Source organism: Poecilia formosa, unplaced genomic scaffold (genome assembly GCF_000485575.1).
Source record: "Poecilia formosa unplaced genomic scaffold, Poecilia_formosa-5.1.2 Scaffold356, whole genome shotgun sequence".
NCBI lineage: Eukaryota > Metazoa > Chordata > Actinopteri > Cyprinodontiformes > Poeciliidae > Poecilia > Poecilia formosa.
In genome coordinates, this window is record NW_006800295.1 from 125,024 (window position 1) to 149,913 (window position 24,890).

Here is a 24,890-nt window from a genome sequence, read left to right on the forward strand (position 1 = left end):
GTAATATAGATTAAACACTGCTAACATGTAATCACATGTAATATAGATTAAACACTGCTAACATGTAATCACATGTAATATAGATTAAACACTGCTAACATGTAATCACTGTTCACGTAAATTCTGATTAATAATAAAAAAACAGAAGGAGATCCAGATAACATGAGCAGTTTACACTAAATTAGGAGATATAATATCCACATTGTGAATATGTAAATGAAAGCCAGTGTAAATTATGTTTATTTTATTAATTTTGTTCTAAGTTTAGTTGAATTTATGCAATAAAGAGTATACAAAAACAAGAGTTTATTATTGTCATTGTAAGCCTGCAAAGTAACTAAACAATAAAGTAGAGTTTAATAAGCATAAAACAAAAAGAAAGCCCAGTAAAGTAAGAATGTGTGATCATCGGCCTGCGGCACTGTTTTACAGACATTTTAAGTACAAATATATTAACAAGCTTGGCACTTTTTTCATGAACCAATCAATGCAACAGTTGAAATCAACACTCCTCACTTACCTACAACACGCTCACTCACTGAGGCATGAGCAGCAGACTCACAGGACTTGCCTTGGGGCATTCACAGTAAGGATCAGCTGCCGGTCCATCTGCGACCGAGACAATGCTCTGATTTAAATTTCATTCAGGTTCCTTTGAAAGTCCACAGCCGACAGTTTAGACCCATGTTTACAATTGGTGCATTTCTATTTTTAGTAGCAATGCGCTTATGTAACGCTCACACTAACGTTATAGACCACTGATGTCTGCTTCACTTGACTGAACTATGTTATGCGTATGTGTGTGTGTGTGTGTGTGTGTGTGTGTGTGTGTGTGTGTGTGTGTGTGTGTGTGTGTGTGCGTATGTGTGTATGTGTTTGCATCTGTACACTAACTTGGACATAATTATGTGTTTTATTAAAACATGAAGGAGTTGTGTTGACATTCATAAAGTTTTAAACCTATTCACATTGTGACCTTGTGCATTTTTTAGTGCCATTGCTGACTTAAGGTTTATTATTTTCGAACAAGGGATCAAGGTTCTCTAAAATGTTAATCAACAAATCTAACAACATAACCCATAGATGCATGAAAGCACAAAAACCCAAAGAAAGGTAAAAATTAAACAGTGTTGTATAAAATAGCGGGCAAATATACAAGTGAAGCGAAATCAGTGATCGGCATTTGAGATGAAAAATATAATTCCAACACAATCAAGAAATTATTAAAATACAATCAGAGTAAACATAGGCTATTTCATTTTATTATATATACAGCTCAATTGTTCAGTTTTTAATTTTTTTTTAACTGGTTTCCTTAACATGATAAATCTAGTACAAAAATCATGCAAGATATAAATCATGTTCATACCAACATGATTTATGTCATGTTGGTGAAATTCAGTATTGCATATTCAATTTCATATGCCTATAAACAAAGAGGTAGACAAACAAGCAAATGTCTAATATTACTTTTAAATATAAAGCATACACACCTTATCTTCATATCCACTACCACATAACTTGTAGATTTGATTGTACAGTTAAGTCAAGTACCAAATATATCAAATAAATAAATATTTAAATAAACTTAAAATTATGTAAAATCAGTGAATTTAAAGATGTAGTTGAAAATCAGCTGTTGCAAATCAGTGGTATAAAAAAAATGACAAAAAAATAAAAATAATAACTAAATATATATTATTAAATACAATGGAGTACTTCAGAATTATAATACATTTTTAAAATATCTTGAGATATAAAAAAGAAATTAGATGGCAAGTACAAACACCACATAGAAAGAAGAGTTTGCAATGTATTGAGTGCAAGAGTGTGTGTTAGTTCATTGGTTTATGGTTTTTAGTTAATTGGTTATGAACTGTACTGACTAGTATTTTTTTAGCATATTGGTTTTTTTGCACGTATATATTCAAAAAGGGTTTCTCCTGAAATGACACCTTGTATTTTAAAGATTTACTAGTGTAAATATAGTGGGGAAAAAACAACAACAATCAAACAAAAAGCAAAACAAACAAAAAAAAAGGCATACAGATACAGAGCTGTAGAGTTAAGTAAATTATAAATAGGGTCTTTATATCTATAAATAAATAAAATAAGCTTAAATTAAAATCCCGTTGTTCAAAAGTGAAAAGATATAGCCAGATATCTATTTTATTCCAGAGTATAAGATATAATATAAAATAATAATAATAATTAAAAAAAACAACTCAAGAAAAATATCTGTATCACAAAAAAATCGTTCATTTCCAGAGAAAAAGAGAATGGTCCAGTTATCGATCATTGAACAGTTTGAATTCTTGACATGTTGCTCAACGGTAGGTGGTGATAATGCTTCGGTTTTTCACTGTTGCTAAGAAACGTACAAAAGAAGAAGAAGAAGAAGAAGGACCCAATCACCAGCAGCGAAACACACATGAGGAAGCGTCTGACTCGGGCGTCTAAGCTGGGATTCCCTTTGCACTTTGAGCAGCGCCTGTTTAATTAGTAAAGAGGTTAGAAGTCCAGGTGTCAGTGTCACCACAGAGCAGAGACAGAGGAAGGACCGGTGCGGGAATGTCTTTCAGCGGAGAAGCCATGTGTAAGGCCGTGGAAGCGCCGCTGTTCTGGCTGGGTGCTCTAACCGCGGCCTGGCTGTCCGTGTGCTCCGTGTACCGGCTACTGTCCGGCTTCAGGGTGTGGGTGCTGGGCAACGGAAGACTGATCTCCCCCAACAAACTGGGAAAGTGGGCAGGTGAGAGTCCAGAAGGCTGGAAACACTAATGTCAAGTAATATCGCAGTTAAAACTGGTCTTAATCATGCAGAAAAAAAGTGACAGTGAGTCTTTTTGATAAGGTTTTGGTGAAGTGAGAATTGTAACAAGAGACGTCAAATGATAACAGCAAATCTTGCATATTGTTGTACTAGCAACCCAACATGTATTGTTTTGATATAAGATATATCTACATCTGTCTGTCAGGTCTATATTTTATTATACTTCTCTTGTTAATCGGATTACAGCGAGAGTAGAAATATGTCATCATAAAGATGCACCTATCAGTTGGACAGAGAAGCTCAGACTGGTGATCGCCATGTCCAATAACTGACCCTATTTATTGAAAACTAAGTAAGACAGTTTGTCTTCTAAAACCTAAAACGGCATGTAATTTAATTCAATTACCATTTGATAGTATGGTGAAATTGCAGAGTTTCTCTTAGGCTTTTTCAGAAACACTGTAATACAGACTGCTATGAAGATCCTCCTGCCCACAGCCATAAGCATCAACACATTTTTATTTTTATCCAAATCTGGGGAAACATTTTATCCCATCTCTGGCCAATAAATATATGTGGTATATTATTTTCATTTTGATCTGCAACATCCGTTCCTGAAGACTTAAAATCTTGTTGCAAATGTCTGCATACCTACATGCCCTTTTTCCCATTTCGGTACTGACTTAAGGAACAGACAGTCTTTAGAGTGAAGACACTATCTCACTAGATTGTGCTTTATATATAACACTTAGAAAGGCCTTGCAAATCAGAAAATAGCTGTGCCAGTATCAGGACAATGTGTACTATTCAACTGTCACTAGTTGCAGTTGTTTTCTTTGTTCCCAGCTACAATGTATCCAGTCTGTTTGAGAAATGTATAGAATTGCAATGAATGATAATGTGCTGAATCAAGTTTGCAAAAAGGAAGGTAAGAAAGAGCCAAATCTGATAAACTTTATACATTTATCACAAACTTATTGTCCATACTCTTAAAATGCTGTTGGTCTGCATAACTAATCGTAGCTACAAAATATGTGTATACCGAAGTTTTATTTGATAAAATTAACATAGTAGTTTGTGACACTGCCATGCAGCCGTTTTTCTAACATATTTTAATAATTCACATCTGCTGAATCTATATTTATCTTCCCATTTTGCAGCAGCGCACACACATCTCCTGACCTATCTTGTTTGCCATAGCAGAAAATGCGGGTGACTGCCTTCTGGTATGTTGAACACGATGGAATGATCAGACAGTTTGGTTGTAAACTGTAGTAAATCTTGTGACTGGATTATGGTTCGAGTGGATCATCAAATCAGATTGAATACTGTCCATTTTTCCATGTTGCTCACTGATCAAACCTTGACATTTGAACAGGCTACCTGATGTTACTTCATACGCGTAACCCTAGAGTTCAAAGTCCACATTTCAACACAGATACTGTAAGACTGTGTGTGTGTTAGAAATGGGCATACCGTATGGGAACTCCAATAGTTAAAAGTAATCTGTTTTGAGCTATTGATCTTGGTGATTTAGATTGTAGAGAAATTGGGCAGATTGTTTTAGTTGAAAATGTTCAGAATCCCTTTTAACATGCACAGTGACATCAGTCTGCCAGAGAGAGGAAAATGTTTGGAAGTGAAGTTGGGAACTGAAGTTGCTTTGGATCTTTTTTGTGTGTGTGTGTGGCTATAAATGGAACTTCATCAGAGGGAGAAGGGAGTTTATTTTTGGATCACTCATGCAAAATGATTTAGAATATGCAGTGAGGCAAAAGGAGCCTGTTGGCCTCCACTGCTACTTTCATTCACAAACTTTGTCTCAGTGAAGTGGACTTGATTGGGAGGACAGCCTGATTATATCACAATTCCAGAGTCATTCATAAATGAGGCACACATGAGACATAGGATCCTCGAGATTCTGGTTCAGTGGTTCCCACAGTTCAAAAAACTGTGTGTGTAAGAGATGTTGAGCAAAAGAAGGGAGCATCTATGAAAATATGATTGAGCCCTTGTAGTTGCATACTAACGAAATCCACTTGCTTAGCAAAGATCTCAGAGTTATTAGTGGTATACATGCCAGAAAAAAAAAATAAAGTAATGCTTCAATATTGTAAAGCACATTATCACATTATAAATTTTACTCATTTTATTTTGCTTATCTTTGGAATTCATTTAACACAACTGCTAACAGGCTGTATTGGCACAGAGTGAGTTAGATATTTTAATGACCATCTATCCATCCACTGCTTGGGACAGGACCTGGTCCCTGACCCAGAGAAGCCACCCTACCCTTTTGCAGCTCAGTTACTTTGTCTATGTTTTATTAATAGTGTGATAGTCTTCACATTGACCTTGCTGTCTGATGTGTGTGTAGCTTGAGACGTTGCTTGCTTTTTTTCTTTGTAGTTTGAGCCCTGCATAGCCTGACCCTAGGGTTGAACATGCCAAGTCATGCATATGGATGAAAATGATTGTTATAACAAAAACATACACGCTAAGATTTTTGTTTGTGAAGAAAACTTATAATAATAATAAAAAAAACATATCAAACAATGTGGAGCAACAATAAAACAATAAGAAGCAATTAATAAACCAAACAACATTATACGCTGTGTTCTCTGCAAAACTAAAAATCTCGAGATTGTCTCTGTTGAGTGGAACTCTATGTCTCCCTCTGCTGGTCATTACCTGCAATACTTAATGAGTTGCTTTGTGAAATTGGATTGTTTTATTTTTTGTAATTTATTTACTTTTTTGTCACATTGAATAAGCGGTACATCCTGCTGTAGTATTATTTAATATATGAGACAATTTTAAATGTAAATTAGCGTGGAATATAAAGGCGGATGTTTTTTTTATTTTTTCTCCCTGAGCTTACCTATGAAGCAAACATCTTGTCAACATATTTGTATATTGGAAAATCAGTTTGAGCTATTTTTACTATTAAATTAGTGAGGCAGTAAGCAGCTATGTTCTATTATTCTGACATGTGATTGACTTAGTTAAACATTTGTTGGTCTCAGATTATTTTCAGTGATGATTACTTCTGCATATACAAGACCTAAAATGACTGATGTTGGTGGAGACCTGAGAAATGAGTGGTTGTGTTGATAACAGGGGTTCATATGCACATAGTAGCAGTATCATTTAGGACACTTATCCGGTCTGACCTAGTTTTACAGAAGACAACAGCAGCTCTGAAAATAGATCCTTATTTATTTGAGTGAAGGGAACATGCACTCAGCTGTAAAATCTTACTTTTTATTCCTGTTCTGCCTGAAAAACTGTTCATTCTTAAAATGCCTAAAAATAAACCAGTCTATGTTTCCCTCATCATTTTGCCTACAGACTCTCCCGTACCCCCACCCTCCTCTCTCCCTGTGCTATTTTTAGTTGCCCCCAGGATCCCCCATGTTCGTGTTTGTCATTTTCTTTTCTCTTTTTCTCGGCCGCTCCTTTCTGTTTGGCTCTCCTGCAGCCCTAGAGGATGCCTGGCATCGCAGCATCATCTGCACTCAAGAGTATCACACAAAAGAGAGATGGGCTCAATAAAAAAGATGAATAGAGGGAGAAATAGAATAAATAGTGTAAAATAAGAAGAATGTGTGCTTTGAATAAGCTTCATTGTTATGGAAGGAATATTAGATTTTGTAAGTAGCATGGGCACCATTTTATGAAAACACATTTGATGTATCAAACTAATGTGCAAACAGTATTGAATCTAATATGATTTCAGACTTTTGGGCTGAAAACATTACAAAGGGTTTTATCTACCATGCATTAGATGAGGCAGTGAAAACAATTTAGAAAATTTGGCTTAGGTAATTGATTATTCTGAAAATAAATTACGCATTTAAAAAGAAATGTTGAATCCCTCCTGAGGTTTCCCCTGTCTGTCACATTCCAACTACAAATGTCAATGTTTTTTGAGGGATTTTGTGTGGTTGAGAAATACTAAGTAATAAAAAATTGAAGTGGAAGAGAAAATGGTTCAGCTGAATTACTCTGATCAGCTAGCTTTCCTAAGTCATCCAAAAACTTAAAACAATCATCTCCTATATTAAATGTGTCTAGACCTTTACATGTTTGCTGCTTTTAACTATTTTCTAATGAACATCTTAGCCCTTCAGTTAAATCTTAAATACAGTGTGGCACACACACAAATGTGTTTCATAATAGTGTACATTTCAAATTAGGACATATCTTCCTTATGAGTCAGAGTGCTCAGACATTTGAGTAATATTGTAGCTCGGGAAAATCTATAAAATAATGGTTACTCAAAGTGGATTTACTGAAATTACAGCATTTTATTTCAAAGGACTGAAGAATGCTGCTTAACATGTTCTTATTTCTTTCATGGCTCTTTTATTTCTAGCCTTTTAAATGGAGATTCAAAGAAAATGTGTCATTTGTCTGATCATTCAAATTGCATTCTCTGGTGGAAGTATCCACAGACAATGATGGCTTTCCATCAAACATGGTCTTACACAGCATATATGCACTGCTGGAGCCTTTTAACTGATTCTTAGAACCATTTCAGAAAGCCGTCGGTTGCTTTTGGTGCTCACAGTCCTGGATTTACAGCTAGTTGTAGTTCAAAGAGGTAATTGAGGATCTTGACTCATAGTGAGATCTTAGGTGAATATTGATTCACCAGGGGTTACCAGCCCTGATCCTCGAGATCTACTGTCCTAGGGGTTTTAGATGGATCTCTGCCCCCAACACAACTGGAACAAATTATTTAATTACCTCTTCAGCATGTCATCACGTTTGGCAAAGGTCTGTTGAGAGCCATTCATTTGATCGAAGTTTGTTGGGACAGGGTTGCGTCTAAGGGTGTGTTCACACCAGGAGAATCGTTTGGTTTGCTTGTTTGGTCCAGGCCAAACATGGATTTTATTTTATTTTTTTTGTTTGGTGCAGTTTGCTTTCACATTATGCTTCATTGCAAGCAGACTACAATTTATAAAAAAAGCCACACCAGTGACAATCATTGCTCTCATTCGACAGAAATGACGGGGTAGGGCCAAACATCTTTATCATTTTAGATTTGTAAACTTGACATTTCAGAATTGCTGTAAACCTTTTAAGATGAAGCTTAACTGGTTAATCTTGCTGGCTTATTCTCCACAGGAAAGATTACCAAGTGTCTGGCAATCTTCATTGTGAAATAACCGTCATTGTGAAGTAATGTGCTTAGTGGAGAGGGAAAAAAAATCACTGATTTTACCTTTATATTTTTATTCCATACATTTACTACATTATGACTAGAGATGGAGAGTATATGAAAAATCATCAGTCTTTTGGGTGCAACTATCACACTGTATAGTCAAAGCTCATAAAAAAAATACAAAAACATAAAACTAAAGCTTACCCATCATCACGTAAGGGACTTCCCTAAAGCAATTGAATTTTGGTACTGCAAGTGCAGTGCTAAAAGGTGCACAAAAATGCAATATTTTGAAATTAAAAGGCAGCATTTATTTATGACCTAGTGGAACCAACAGTGGAACAAGTCACAGGGGATTTACAAATTGGGTTAAATTTTTAAGGCAATTTAACCCAAATTGCCTTAAAAAGTGTGTGTCTGCATAGTTGTTTCTCCTGGGTGTCTCAGGGTGTGTGCCTCACTTGTTGCCCGATGGCTGCTGAAGACTGACACCAGACCTCTCTGCCACCTTGCAAGCAGGGACGGATGGTTGACAAATTCTTGTTTTCACCGTACCAATCCCCTTTGGGACATATTTGTTTGCTCATTTTTTAACTCTGTATAGTTAGTCTTGTTCTTCCTTGTTGCTTAGTATTCATTAAGCCTAAATGTATATTGTCATTTCTAGAAGAGGCATTAGAAGTTGTCCTCCTTACTGCCCCCAACTTATAAAGTAGTATTTTTATAAATGTACTTTTCTCTCTTTCTAAGCCACAACTGGGAATTCATTTAAAAAAAAATCCATAAATGTAAATGATAATGAATGAAGAAAAGTGGGTTCACCCACGGATAAAATAAGTTTTTCTCTTAAACAGAGCTTTTTTAGGTCATACCGGGACATATCGTAGCGCTTCCTGTCTCAATCCACGTTTTGTTATATTTAGCAAGGGATGTGTTGAATCGTTCTTTTTGAAAGCTGGGGACTGCTAAAAATAGTCTGTTGCTGCTGCTGTTGCTGCTGTTTGTGCCAGGCATTTCCAGGGCATCTGCTCGCTCTGCTGCTACCTATGACAGAGAGAACTTGCATTCTCTTTTCTTTGTCCTCATCGGTCACATTAGCAGCTCTCCACATATCTTTCTGCAGAACATCAGCTTGAATTGACAGTCTCTTTAACCTTGAAGGTGTATTCAGTGTTTTATTTTTTATTGTTTTTGTAAAGCTTGTTCATCGTTGCCGTGTTTGCACAGCATTTTCTAGATGTCTCGTAAGTTTCTGTAGGTGGCACTGTTAGTCTGTGTATTGATGCTGCTTTCTTTTTTGGTGCTATCATTTTTGTTTGCTTTGTTGGTTCTGCATGTGCCTTTTCTGTCTGTAAAGAAGCTTTCCTTTTTTATAACCGCTAACCCGAGAGCCAGAGTTTTCTGAAAGCTCTTGCTTCATTTGCTTCTGCCCTTTTTCTATTCAAACAATTTTCCACTTGGCCTTGCTGGGGCTTGGCCAGTCAATGTTTATCTAATATCAAGTGTTCTTGATATAAGACTACACAGAGATCCATGGTTGTGTCTTAAAAATACTTTCACATCTCTTAATGCTTCTACTTCAGAATAGAGTACACTGGCTAGACATAACCTATTTGTGAGCTTAATATCATAGAGAATTGTTTGAAAGATCGATTAAATGGTCTTTTATTTCTGTCTTTGTTTCCATTTGAACCACAGACTTAAATTCATTGAAATGTGTAGGATGGATAGAAGGATAATCACAAAGCACTTTGAAGTTTAAGGAAAATAATCAATGGTTTTCATAGATTTTTGCAAATCAAATCTGAAAAGTGTGGCCTGCATTTGCTTTCAGGCCACTTTTACTCTTTTGTCCTTTTATACTCTTTTTATAAAGAAAGTCCAGTGAGTAGTTTACTCGTGGGTTATGTAATCTCCATCTAAATGCACATGTTACTTGAAGGCCTCACAGGTTTGTTAGAGAGCACTAGTAAGAAGAACTACATCATGGACATCCAGAACACAATCATGGATGTCTCCCAAACACCTGGGTAATTCTTCACCTGAAAGTGGAAAGTGTGTGGTGGAAAACTAACACTGAGCATCACATTGAGCATATACTATTCCCCTTGTTGGAAGGAACTAAACATAAGCTAATCATGGAAGATATCAGTTATATATGCCTACTTTCATATTTTTTCTCTTCTGTGCTTCCATCACCCTGTGTCTTTAGCTCTTTGCGTAATGCCGTTGGTGTCCGCTGTGAACGTTGGCTGCCGTAAAACTCTGTTCAACTGACTGGATATTACATTAGGAAGTTTCATAGCACTTAAAATATATTAGCCAACAATTGTTGCCCTAGTTGAAGGATCACCTTCCGGAGTCGGAGCCAAAATGTTTACGATGGTTTAAGTTTAGATCAAAGCATTTTTGTCTTGGAACAGTCCAGTTGAAAGCCACACTAAAATCCAGTTAAGATTTTGTGATAAAACTGATATTCACAGATTCTCTCCATATCTAACGTTAAGCTATTTTGCAAAGCTGAAAGGGTGAATGTTTTCAGTCTGTAATTACAAAGATGGTTGAAACATTTCCCACAAGACTTGCAAATCTGTAAAGTTTTCCATTACTGTTAACTCGACTTGTCACTTAGAATTCTCTGGCTAAAATAACGTCACTCTTTGAATATGTCTCCTGTCTCACACGTGAAGCCGTTGCAGAACTGGAGAACTCCTCTGGTGATAGGCTGCTGCATCTGAAATGCACAAAAACAGTTTTATTGTAGGTTTTGGTCCCAATAGGTTGACATCTCTGCTGCTATTTGCACAGTTTTCTTGCAAATACTATAGTTACTTTGTATAAATATACAGAGCACAGTATACAAAGAGCAGTGAGCAGTGTCTGACACCACTGACCTAACTTATTGTTATTCTTATAACTGCATCAGAACAACTTCTGCACACAAGATCCAACATTTGTCTGACAGTCGCCCCAGACAAGTCAGACAAGTTTGACAGTCGCAAAATGTTACAGTAGCAGATAAATACGATTATTTGGTTCTACAAACTACTTTAACTACTCACAGTTGAGTGTGTGAACGATCTAAACAGCCATACCATTGCCTCCCCTTTTCAGTGTAAGTATACCAATTTAATGGGAAGAATGCTAATTCTACTTGTTTGTCCTTTTTTGTCCAACTTCCAGTTGTAACAGGAGCCACAGATGGGATTGGGAAAGCATATGCGGAGGAGGTAGGATGGCATGGATAATGTTTCTCATTCAGAGGTTGCATTAAGGAAGTTTTGTATCTTCTAATGCTAGTTTTCCAAGCTTGTTTATATATGTAGTGTATGGTTTTAGTTATGTGGTTCTTCATACAATCTGTCTTAAAATGAAATCTTTCTCTGATTCTGTTTACATGTTTTTACATGTGAATGAAAACTCCAATTAATGATGCAACTTTTTTTTTTTGCTCTTGTTTTATTGTCTCTTATTTTGTGTGATTACAGCAGCATGATTTGTTTGTTTTCTCGTAGACTTGATTATTTTTTTCCTTTGCTTCTAAACAGCTTGCCCGCAGAGGCTTTGCCATCATTCTGATTAGTCGCTCTCAGGAGAAACTTGACGATGTATCCAAGGCAATTGGTAAGATATGTGCTCTCTTATTTTTTGACATCATCTTTGATTTTTTTTTTTTGTTTGTTTGGTTTGTTTCTCCTTCTAACATGGCACATCATAGTAAAATATTAAGGATGACAGAGTATTAGTGTTTTTAAGCAATTATTCAAACAAGTCTTACATTTCTGTGTCAAGGGAAATCAATATTGCTTGTCTTCCCAAGAAAAAGACTAATACAGGTGATCCATTAAGGCAAAGAGCTGCTGGACAAGGGCTTAGCCATCAAGATCCTTGCTGCATATCCTCATTCATCCTCAGCCTGAAGTGTTTTATCACCCAAAGGGCCTAATTGACAAGTGACTAAATGATATAGCACTGAATTGAGTGTTTTGCACGTGATCCTTTCAGTACTGTAGAGATGCAGCAGGGGTTTTATTTTGGAGGAGTAAAGCCTCCTGCTGGAGCCAACTGTGAATCCACGCAATTGGATAAAAGGGATTCTGTCAGTGATGAACATATTGGATAAATATTTAAATTAACCCTTTTGCTGTCTCTAATATCCCTATTTACTAAGCTCAAATGCATGATTTTGTCCCCAGCAAGCAAATGTGGAGTGGAGACCAAAACGATTGCAGCAGACTTCAGTGCTATAGATATTTATGCAAAGATTGAAGAGGGCCTTGCGGGACTGGAGATTGGCGTGCTGGGTAAGTCTGGTGCACCGTTCACCTCGGGTTTAGGATTTTATTTGAATATAAGAGAATTTCTTTCTAAAATGCTCTTTATTTATTTCATGCTCTTTATTTATCTCATCTGTGTTAATGCAAGTATTGCATATGTGGGATTGTGCATCTCAATAAGTTCAGTTGTTTTTGAAAAGATCATTTTGTTTCAGAAATTCAGTTTAAAATGTGAAACTCATTGAATAGTGATGTATTTCAAACATTTGTTTCTGTTAATTTTTCAAACTAAAATAATTTTTTTAGAATATTTCAGAATATTTATGACATTCAAGTTAAGTTACGTCAAGTTATGACATTAGACCCTGTAATGCTGTAATTCATCCAAAAGGAGCCCCAACTATGTATTGAGTGCTTATACTGTAAAAGACTCCACATTACAAAATTAAATGCAATAATGTTGATAAAGGTCTTGATGCTGAATTTACTTGTGATTAATAAATAATTTAGAAATGGTGTTGGTATCTGTCTTCTGAGGGTCTATAATAAAAATAGTCCTCATATAAAGATTGGGAAAAAAATAATTATTTCCATCTTATTCCAGACATCACATTCTTTTAACTGGCATCTGTCTACAGCTGCTGTTTCTTAATGACCTTTTACTTCAACAACTCAAATCAAATGAATCATTAAATATCTAACTGGCACAGAGAGCCTGATTAGATGGTACTTAAATAATGGAATTAGCTAGTATTTACTGCAGTTAAAGCAGTTATTTGCAAAAATTTATATTGCATACAATTTGTGAGAATGAATTTGAAATATATTTTGCAGCATTTTACTGTGCACTATACTTTTTTAAAATTAATTTTTTTGTTCTTGAATAATGTTCTGAGTTGTTTCTCAATCTGTTAAATGCATTAACATAAAATATTAAATTATAGCTTTATGTGCATCTGGTTTAACAACCCTTTGCTGCCCCCAAAAGACAAGAAAATGAATTGCACTTTTTTCCACATTTTTATTTATAAAATTGAGTCTTTTTCTGGTTTAAAGTCAGGGGTTTTCAGTGTATTTTCAGGCTCTGTCACTTAAAAAAAAAATAAAATAAAATCTACTTTTATTTTGTAGTAAACAATGTGGGCACATCCTACTCCTACCCTGAGTTCTTCCTCAACGTTCCCAACCTGGACACGGTAAGCTGTCTTTCATTTGACATCTATCTAATTGAAGTTCAGGCTTTGCTCAGATCACTTATGTTGAATTTAAATTGAATTAAAAACTGCCTAAAATTCATCTCTCATAATTTAATAAATCAGTTGGGTTTGTAAGAAATGGACTGGTGTTGTATGACCATGAAAATTTATAAAAACTTTAACTCAGAAAATAATTCCTCAAGATGATTAACTGGTCTTGTTCTTATTTCAGTTCATCGACACAATGATCAACATTAACATAACGTCAGTGTGCCAGGTAAGTGTGAATAAGTTTTTAATCACAGTAACTAAAAAGAAGGAAAACATTTTCAAATACCAGCCTGAAAAGAAACCAACCATGTATGCTTGCATAAGTTTCTCTGCCTACCATTTGATATTTAGATAATGCACTTTTAGCTGTAATTACAGCCTTGACTCTGTTGATGGATTGGTAGTTCTGCTTTTGAACTGACAGTCCAGCATGTTTCTTAAAAAAAAAAAAAAGAACTCGGGTTGTAAAAAATTAGGTGGAATAAATCTAGAGTTTGATAAATGTTGTCGTATGCAAGCTTATTTGGAAACCTGTAGCAGATATTAAGTTAAATGTCTAGCTCAGTCCCAGTCTGCATCCAATAAAACTTTATAAAGTTTGAATTATGCTCATATCATTAGTTTTCCCCTGTGGCATCTGAACCACCTCTGAGTAATTACGTTTGTCTTAAGTGGATTCAGTTTGCTGGGATTTTTTTCTGATGTGTGTATTGCCAGTTAGTCACGCACAGATGAGAACACTCTTTCACGCACACACAAAAACATGGGAAACAGTGACATAAAACACAGTAAGTCACTTCCGTCCCTGTTATCCGCATATAGCAGCTCCCAGAGAAGCAGCTAAAGTCCACCCACTCTTTTAACACTTAATTTAGGTCATTCAATATTTCTCCAAATGGCTCCCTGTGCTATCATTAACATTTCCTCCCTCTCTTTGTGTTACCTCTCTGACCACTTCTTCACACACCTCCCACACAGGTGTATGTTTGCAGGCACACATCCACACACAAACAATAAGCATTCTTTATCTGTAATTTCTGTTCAGCGTCTCTCTGGCATCTCTTTTTAATTGCTTTCCTCTCCCCTCCCCAGATGACTCGTCTTGTTTTACCTCAAATGGTAGAAAGGTGAGTTGTTTTGTTTTTTTTTTTTTGTTGTTTTTTTTCCCATACAGAAATGCCATCGATGTTGGAAAAAAATATTAACACTTATTTACTTTTTCCACACAATACAAATTTATTCTAAAACAGATTTTATTGAAAGAAATCTTGATTAAGTAGCCTATTATGAAAAACTGGAAAGACCTACGATAAAGTTAGTTGACTTTAACATGATTTGAAATAAAACACACTTGTCTGTAGAAGGTCACCCTGTTGACAGCATCGGTATATCAAAGGTATGACCTGTAGACCTCAGAGACTGGATTGTGTCAAGGCACAAATGTGGTGAGACAGAACTACTTTGACAGCATTGAACTCCCTTGAAAAACACAGTTCAGAAAGGGAATACGTTTAAAACCAGCTGGACCATATTTAGATCTGACCAGTTAACAAAACTGAATAATTGGGGAATACGGATCTGAGAGGTGACCAAGAACTCAATGGTCTCCAAGGCAGACGTGCACTGTTTTTCTCTGAAGATGGAATGATCCAGAACTTCAGCCATTCACTACTCACTCCACCTGTTTGACCTATTATGGTAAATTGATGTCAAATTTATTTAAATAGCATATTAGAAACGTAATTTGACCAAATTGCTTAACGATTACACCAACATTAACAACGGCAAATCAAATGGACAGTAATAAAATAAAACAAAACTTCTGACGTCTTTAGCATCTCATTCAGAGAAAGAGACGTTTTTAGCTGACATGTCAAATTCTCAATCCCTACTTAATTTTAAGTTTGATTGCAGAACATCAAGGAAAAACTGGCTGATTGACCGAAGTGCTGTCAAATATGAGTGAATGTTAAGGAGATCATGTAGATAACTTGCAGCAAAGTTGAATTTTGCCAAAAAAGCGCCTTATAGATTTTCAGACCCAGAGAAAAAAAAAATCTTTGGCCTGATGAAACACTGAAAACAAAAGAAAACACTGTTAAGCGTTTACAGCATTATGTTGTAAAGATGTGCTTAAGTAAAGAAAGTGGGTGCACAAGGATACAATGACGGTGGGAAAAAATATGGAGAGATCCTTTGAGACCGCCCCCCACAGAGTGCTCTGGAACTCTACGTCTTCCAACACAATGACTCAAAGCAATCACCAGGAGAAAGGAGTGGCTCTAGGAACAGTTTGTGAATGTCCTTGAGTGGCCCGGCCAGATCCTGGACTGAAATCCAATTGAACATTTCTGGAAAAGTTTGTTTACAAATATTCCTTATCCGACCTTGCTAAGCATAAGATTTGCAGAGACAAATTGGAGAAATACCTTAAAATATGTGTACCAAGTTTGTAAAGCTGTTTCTATGGAGACTTGATTGCTGCCAGAAATGTTTCAGCAAAATATTGAATATTATGAAACTCTGGATTAACAAGCTTTTGGCTAAATTAAAAAATATTTATTATTCAAAAAATGTCTTTTACCTTGAGAGGAAATATGTTTAGGTCAATAACCAAATCTGTTTTAGAATACATATTGAAAGGATTGAAGAGCTGTTTATTCATGTTTATTCAGTAAATGAGTATGTGGATGTATGATGAAGGCACATAATGAAATGTAGAAGGAAAATGTGATTGGATTCTTTTTTGACCACTTCTGGAGCTGTGCCCAAACTTAAATCAGACCCCCGCAAAATTCTTCCACTGACAGTTTAAGGGTTTTTGAGAAATTTGTCTGCAAAATCTACAGCTCGGTGAAAAAGTGGTTCCTCCACTAGAAATTTCTTTGTGGTTTTTTTCTTGCATGTTTCTTTTTAGCATGTGTAATAGTTGGCAATGAGTTTTTAAATATTCCTGTTGAAGAATTTTGGTGCATCTTTTATCGCAGTGCTTTTAAGTCTGCACAACAGATGGTTCTTGACCATAAAAGGTTTGTTTTGGGGTCATTCTGCAGGATTCTCCTTCAGAACATTTTTTTGGTAGAAAGCCAAAGTCGTGGACCATTAATAATTGCAAGCTGTCTCAGGAGTTGAAAAACCAGATCTATTCCAGATAATCAGACCGCATTGTTTTACTGTTAATATAAGATGGGTTTTTGTCTGAGACGTTGTTGGTGTTATGCCAAATGTCACACCCTTCTAACGACCAAGTTGTTTTGGAAAATCTTTGTCCTGGAATACATGACATCCATATTTAAAATCCAACTAAAAATTAACTAATCTGACACAGTTTGCCCAAAACAATTTGGCATTTGCCAAATGTGGCATCAGCTGAATGCCAGTGGCACTGGGGTAAGCTCTCAATCAGCCAAAAGGGGGAGACAGTGTTGCTTTTTCTGTTACAAGCTGGCAGACGCAGTTGCCACAATACAGAAGTATTTTAGAATAAATTATTTGAAAATCTATAGAAAATAAATATGTATTTTTTTATATCAAAATTTCCTATATTATTTAACACCAAAAACTTTAGAATTTCCTAATATGTTTTGCAACATCTGACTTTATCTATATGTATGCATATGCTTTCATATAGATTTATGTATGGTATTCTTCTGTTATCATTGTGCTAAGGATTTATGTCTTGCTGAATATTTTCCTTACAATAAAGTTTATTTTCAGAAGGGGAAAAAATCAGGATGAAGGTACCAAGAGCTGAAGCAAAAATGTCATCAGATTGTAAACATTTAAGTATTGATGTTGCTGTATCTTTGATCTTATCATTATCCACCAGCTCTACTTTGATGTACTACGAGTGGAGTTTTGGCTCAGCATGCGAGTACATGTGCTACCATATTCTTTTATCTTGCTGGGATTGATTTCAGGCTGAAGTGTCTGCTGCCCCCCACCTACCAGCCTTTTTCCTCTTCTTTCTGGTGTAAAAGAACTTTTTTTTTTTTTTGCCATTGTATGTGGTTTCTAGGAAAAAGGGAGCCATCCTAAACATCTCATCTGCCAGTGGGATGTACCCTGTTCCTCTCCTCACCGTCTATTCTGCCTCCAAGGTAATTGCGGTACATGGTGTATGACCTTCGCATCAAATGTTACTTGAAGGAATACCTGTAGGCACATCTCAGCTTCATAAACACTTTGTTTACATGCACTGTAGCCTTCGAGGAGAAGAATGCTGTCTTGTTCTCATTTTACAAATTATTGTTTTATTGACAAACATTGCCTCAGGCAAAACCTAATCGATATGTGTAGGAATAGAGCAGCATTAATGTCTATTAGTGTTATGTTCTCTTTGGTAGCTGGAAAATGGTCTGTCCCTCGCTGTTACACTTAAGTTCATTGGCATCTTTTTTTTTTTTTCTACTGAATCCCATTATCCACACTTTGAATGTGCAACTAAACAGTCACTGTAGTGGAAACTTGAAACACTGCTACAAGAATGTTGAAAAGTTGCTATATGAAGATTTCCTGCTTTCTTTTTTCTCTCCCTGCTGTCCTTGTCCTTCCTTATGTCCTCCTTTACTTCTTCCTTCCTTGTATCCTTAATGTCTTCCTTTTCCTCCTTCCTTTTTTATCTTACTTTCCTTTTTTGTTCTTTCCTTTCTTTCATTTCTTTCTTCCTTCCCTTTTATCTTTCTTGGCCTTTCTCATCGTTCCTTCCTTTCTTCACTGCTTTTTCCTTCCTTCGCTCCATTTTTTTACCTCCCTTTCTTCCATTTTATTTGTCCTTTCTATTTTGTCCATTCTTCCCTCCCTCATGTTTCATTTTCTATGATTTTTTAAAATTTATATTTTAAGTTGAGTGCAAAGGCTTGAGTAATCGGCTTTTGAGTTTGAAAAGGTCTGGAGTTTTTAATTTAAAACTTTGTAAGGATCCTGCCGATAAACCTTTTTTATTTTATTTTTTTTTTCATTAATAGAATGGTGAGAACTTGGCTAAAGGGAATATTAATCACATGCTTTTGCTTCAAACAGGCATTTGTGGACTTCTTCTCCCGAGGACTGCAAGCTGAATACAAGAGCAAAGGGATCATCATTCAGGTAATTAATGGACTAATCTAATCTAAGGGTTCCAACACTGTTATCAAGTGCTGTTGATTAATAACTAAAGTTTGGGGAGGGGTAACAGGAAATTAAGCAAAGATAATGAGGCTATTTGCATTGATGTTTTTTTTTAAATCAATTTCTCTGTTTTTAGAGCGTTTTGCCGTTTTATGTTGCCACCAAACTGAGTAAAATCCGTCGCCCTACCCTGGACAAGCCTAGTCCAGAGCGCTACGTTGCAGCTGAGCTCAACACTGTGGGGCTGCAGACTCAGACCAATGGATACCTGCCACATGCTATTATGGTATGTCATGAAATGAACCAGAAATTCTCTAAACTATGCTACTCTCTTTAACCTGTTAATTGCGTTGCCTCCAGTGGTAGGTGTGTTGTAGGTGAAATCACACCAATAAAGGATCTGTCTGATTGTAACACAGTGGGTACAGTCTGAAACTTTTCTAAAAGCACTCAGACTTTAATTGCTTAGATCCCAACATCTTATAAAGAAAGAGTATGAGACGGGAAAGGAAAAGTAACATCAAGGCCACTAACTTATTATTTCACAGTGAGTTCACTTTGTATCTTATGTCAAGTCAGTCTAAATGCCAGGCAAGGTGTAACTGTAACAAGCTCTAAATGCACTTCATAGCTGCAGCCTTCCTTTCATGCACATTTGAGGCATGGAAAAGAGAAGAGGGATCTTCAGTTGGCATCACAACCTGGTATTTTACAGTTGCAAAACATCACTCTATTGTTTCTTTGTTTTATGTCTGCTACTTTCTAAAACAGAACAAATCCTTTAAGGAAATGCTTACTATTAAATCTCTAATTTTTAAGCTGCACACACAGCAGTCACACACCTTGTTTTGTTAAGCTTAAATCTTTTTTTCAGGTAAAAATGAAATTTACAGAAAATATAAGCTGGAGCGCTGTTTTACTTGTATGTTGTATTGTTCCAATCAGAGTTTTAGCTCCCTGCACAATGCTCCGCTCCAAAGGTTTAGAGTTCCTCATCACCTCTTTACCAGGGCTGTATCCTCTTTTTACCCAGACATGACAAAATTGGATGGATGGCATTTGGGGTTCAAATGTCCCTGGAAAACGACGCCGTTTCCTGAAAAAGAATCCTGGTCAACCGTATATACGTGCATGTTAATTAAGAACCATTTATTTAAGTGAACTGCTTACGTCATTGCTGTTGTTTAGTCAATCGTTTTAGGAAACACATGGGGAGTCATTCCCTGCACCGTTTCATAACATTGAACTGAAAAATACTTCTTAGTATACAGACAGTTAGTCCAGATCTGAGCAGTTATTAGTATTTCAGTTCAAGTTAGTGAAGCAGAGAACAAGAAAAGGTTATATTATTTAATGGATTATTTGAAATTGATGTTTCACCCTAAATTTTTACTTGTTTGCAGATTGTACTGTTTTCTGAATTGTGCTCAGAAACACGTAGATAACTTCAGCTCCATTAGGCCTCAGGATGACCTGAAGCATTCTTTTTATTGATCCATTTCTAAAAAAAATCCAGCACAGCTAAAAAACCCATCCCTTATTTTATCTCTAGTTTATCAGTTGTGTAGCCATAGCAAACAACTGCTGACATTTTTTGTACAAAATAGAGAAAAAAAATATTTTATGTAGCTTGTTTATATAACCTTGTGGAGCAACTAAAACACATTTTGTGCAGACTCGACGACTATGGAAGTTATGAAAGCATGCTTGTAGTGAGTTACCCATTTTTTAAAGAAATAAGCTTTCTTTCTCAGCGCTATAGAACTGGAACAGCATAATACATGCGCAGCGTGGTGAAGGTATGCCATGGCAACTGTGTTAAAAGCTCATCAAGCTCCGGTTTGACTTTATACAAAAGAGCCTCCTACGAGCTCACCTCTATTCACAAAGGTAATGTTGTTCCAACAGCTGCTCCTAGCATCTGTTTGGAAGTAAACATCCTCCAAAATAATGGTGTGGGATGCCTCACTACCTTTCAGCATTGTCTGCATCCTAATGACACCTTATCAGAAATGAGGCGGAAACTTCAGTCCTGGCCTGATTTTCCAGTCTGTGCCTTCATTCATCAGAGGTCACAAGCATATGTCAATGTCAGCGTGCTGCAGTGGGCTATATGACCTAAATATCAACGATCATGTTTATTGATTATACATTTAGGTGACACTATTTATTTCAGCACACAGGTGGTCAATGAATTATGTTCGTCATAAAAAAGGCTTTTATTAATTCTGCACAGTCGCTGGGTTTTGTGCAGATAGCATCAATTCAGCCCAGATCTTGTCTGCCCTCAGCCACAGTATTTCAGCGGTCCATAAGCAGCGGACAAGCGGAGCTGTTGTGTTTATCTGATAATCCCTCTCTGTTCAGCTGTGTCTCGGCACTCTGCACGTTTTACAGTTTTAAGCCACAGTTCACCAGTATCCAATTTAGACTGCTGTAAAACTGCAATCTGCACCTTTCTGGGGATAAACAACATCTGTTCCGTTAACGGTGCCGCTGCTTATTTTTCTTTGGTTGTACAATTAGAATGACATAGTAATACACTTAAAATAATAAAACTAAATGGATAAGTGAGTGGAGTGTGAAATTCCATGCTGTTCCTGCAGTTTTTGACCAACCAGTACATGTAAATTGCCTATGATGGTGCTTCTTGGTCATCTTTAACTGGGCTCAATCAGCTTCTCATTTACTGGGTTTGTAGTCTTTAACTACATAAAGTAAACTGCTTTTCTCCTTTTACTATATAGCCACATTAGGTTGAGTGATGCGTAGATTTTGTAAAAGAGAAAAAAACTGCAGCTGCAAAATATGATGAAACTTAATTACGGTTATTAAAAATAAGATGAAATTTTGTTGGAATTTCAAACTGCACTTAAGCAATTTAAAGTCTATTCCATTTTTTTTTCATATCTTAAATGAAAACGGATCCAAAGAGAAGTTTAATGGACTCTTTCTTGGCTGCCTCGCCAGCAAGTTCAATGTGATTATATGTGGTTGTGTTTTTTGTTTGCATAATCAGGCTAACAAACAGATAGGCAGCTGTAATCACATACCTTCTCCTCAGCTCTCTCCATGCTGGAAGAATGAGTTCATTATGTTTTCAGTTAGTCTGAGTAAAACTGCTGATTAGACCGCATAAACCTGCTCATCACTTGGGGAGAGGACTGAAACTCTAAACCAAATCATCTGGTTTTACTGTGAATCTCTTCTGCAAAACACTTTAAAGTTAAAATTGATTTGCATTGCAGGTGGAAGGTGTACATACTCACTGTGAACATTGATGTCATTCATTTGTGGCTTTTTTTATGCATTTGAACCAATCTTCTCTTGGAGTGAAGTAGTGACGGATCAAATGCTTACAATGGTTTTAAAGTTAGAATTTAAAATTCCAACTCCCAGGGATTTAATTATGTTCCAGAAATTATTAAAAGTGTAGTTGTTTGGGCCATTTCAGCAGCTTAATGTGAACCTTCATCATCCTTTCCAAAACCAGTTTTCATGTGTGTATGTGATCTGGACATTCATTTGAGGAGTTGAAGAACATGGAGGTTGCCCTTCTACAGTATCCCATCCACTATTTTGATAATCCAGTATCAATGGGAGTGGATTGATATTTACCATAATTCTAACACCACCATGCTTCACATTTGACTCATTTTTGTGGGTTTTGTACATTAATTTCTCCCAACAGATTTATTTTCATCATTGTTCTGACTTTTCATGGATGGATAAATCTGGCTTCTCGTATAGCATTTTTAAAATTCCTGGCCTCGACCCATTAGGGATTTGTGAGCTATGGCTGTCCCAGAGAAACAAGATATTTAAGTTATCTTTTCAGATTTTGCCAGAGGCTCCTTCAGGATTACACCTGAAGCTTTTTGACTGCTGCAAAAAGCGCTATGGTTGAGTTGCTGAACATTAAGGCGCAGGTCCCAATGTCCACTTTTCGAAATCTACTATTTTCACCTTTTGGATACAATCCTGCTCCAGCACAACTAAGTTAATTCATTCAGCCTGTTTATGAATGAACTATTTATTTGATTCAATTAAATTAAATCTGAAATTAATTTTTGCTGTAATTCATATTACAAAGTTTCTTCACAGAGTTGTAGTAGGTGCTGATGGCTGTGAGCATAAAGGATCTCCTGTAGTGGTCAGTTTTACAGCAGCTCTGAAAAATCTTCTGACTGAAGGCACTCTGTTGTAAAAAAGTTTCATGACGGTGATTTTATGAAGAATCCTTTTTTGCACTATTATCTCCAGTGTTTCCACAGAAGAGAACCAGCCTTCATCGGTTTCTTTATCCTAGTTAAGTCTGTGGTTCTGATTCTGCTACTCCAACATTGGGGTAGACGTTTGGATCGGGAATATGATCCTGCAGAAAATCATACTTGTGAGCAGAAATCTTGGTTTTGAAACCTAGGAGGTCTCCATACAAATTATTAATATGCATCAGGAACATCCCAAATAGAATGACATTGAACTCCATGCCAGTGGAGGAATACGTAAACTTTCCACGTGTACTACACTTCCCATAGTTGCTAAAGTAGTCATTTGCATTCCTTCATAATGCACAGGCTCGTAAATTCATCCACTGACCCCAGAAAGTGCCACCTTCTAGCTACAAAAACACTTGGATTGTTTCTTTTGCTTTTTAAAGTGGCATTAAAGAAAGCTTCAAATAGTCCCCAAATAAGGACATGAGTTTTGTGATCTCTGACTTTAACAAATGGCATGTAGTTCAGACATAATTGGAAAAGGGCATATACAATAAGATGGCACAATTGCTTGAGTTTTTTCCCCTTGTACAAACACGCTTGCCACATTTGTTGCTCTTGTGGGTTGGAGATTAATAATGAATGCTAATCTGTTATTTGTAAATGCCACCAGATGACCATGTAATTTCCCTCTGTAGGGTTGGGTGACTACAGCTCTGCTTCCAGCCAAGATGCTCAACAGCTACGTGATGGGGATGGGTCTGTCCCAGCGCGCTCGTTACCTCAAGAAGCAGAAGCAGGGGTAGGGGGATCAGATGGACGGTGGGAGCCGCAGCAAGACATGGAGGGGACCAGGTGCATTAATGTCATGTCCAACTGCCGTCATCATCATGGACCAGGCAAAGAGAAAGTGACAGTTTCTGGGCAACATCTCAGTTTTCCTCCTGCAAGTGATGGATGATGTGAGCCAGTCTCTATGTGCTCAACCCAAACAGTTGTATAAAATAACCATTGGACTAATTTGTGCATTCAGTAAACGGCTTTAATTAAACGTAGAAACTAAAACCAGACCATCTGTCTAAGAATCGTGATGAGAAATTAATCCTACAAGAGAAAGGAGGCTATGAATTTGGAATTATCAGGGGCATGGTGTCTCTTGGCATCGTGCATGCATTTTATGACTTCTGTTTGCTAAAACACTGTAAGTGTGACTTGCTTTAAAGGATGATTCACCAGTATTCACTCTTCATAGTTTTGTATTTTTCTTTTTTTTAGTGTCTAGTGTTCACCACATTGATTTAAACACTTTCTGTTAAAGCACCAACTGAATCATTCCGAAGCTTTAGCTTTTGTTTTTGTGTAATTAATGTCTCAGTAATTTGTATTTATGACAGTTACTGAAATAGTTGAACCAAACACTTTGATTAATTGCTGTTTGCATTTCTGACTACAACACATATGTTGTTGTGTGTCCATCTACTTAGACATTTCCACAAATATATTTTGACCTGCTATGTTTTGAGTTATTGTGTGTCATGATGGCTGTTCGGCCAAAGCATTGGTGATTTCTCCAAGTATGTTTGATCAAGTTGGGTCTGTATGCAATTTCAGATTTGCCATTTCAATTCTCTCATTTCAGCATAAACTTGTCTTTTTTTTTTACCCTGGATGATTGACTTAATGTTGAAACTTATTGCACTTGTTCTTCCTATCAATAAATATTCTTTTCAGATCAATTTGTCTTTTTTTAAATGCATTAGTTTGACTTTAGTTTTTACTTTTTACATTTTAAAGTCTAAGCTACTTTTGAAGTATGATTATTAAAATAATTAGAGAAATCACAGACAGTCAAGCATGTTATTACTGAATTGATTCATGTGAATTATCAGAGTTATTCTGCTAGATTTAGGTGTATCAATGCATCAAAAACCTTTATTGCAATGTAGCATATAAATTTACTATATGTACAGGGATACACAATAAGTACTGAATACATCACATTTTTCCTAGTTTAAATATTTGAGTTGACGCCATTATCAAATTCACACCAGATACTTGAAACAAGCAGCGTATTCAAAAAAAAATCTAAAACAAATT

General features: G+C 36.3%; 1 protein-coding gene across 1 annotated transcript; it reads left to right on the forward strand.

The window, feature by feature from the left end:
* The first annotated feature begins 2,393 nt into the window (after positions 1–2,393).
* hsd17b12b (hydroxysteroid (17-beta) dehydrogenase 12b) lies at positions 2,394–24,529 on the forward strand. The gene is made up of 11 exons (XM_007574559.2): positions 2,394–2,749; positions 11,127–11,173; positions 11,492–11,567; positions 12,140–12,247; positions 13,352–13,416; positions 13,649–13,693; positions 14,560–14,594; positions 17,486–17,567; positions 18,490–18,555; positions 18,713–18,862; positions 23,492–24,529. Exons 1-11 carry the CDS (start codon positions 2,572–2,574, stop codon positions 23,597–23,599), a joined length of 960 nt encoding a protein of 319 aa, XP_007574621.1. The 5' UTR covers positions 2,394–2,571; the 3' UTR covers positions 23,600–24,529.
* Positions 24,530–24,890: the final 361 nt, after the last annotated feature.

Excerpts from the sequence above, each read along its gene's own strand:
- hsd17b12b (XM_007574559.2), top strand. The coding sequence starts at position 2,572 with ATGTCTTTCAGCGGAGAAGCCATGTGTAAGGCCGTGGAAGCGCCGCTG. Across the intron at positions 11,568-12,139 it reads CGATGTATCCAAGGCAATTG|CAAGCAAATGTGGAGTGGAG; the intron begins GTAAGATATGTG and ends TTTTGTCCCCAG. Across the intron at positions 14,595-17,485 it reads TTACCTCAAATGGTAGAAAG|GAAAAAGGGAGCCATCCTAA; the intron begins GTGAGTTGTTTT and ends TGTGGTTTCTAG.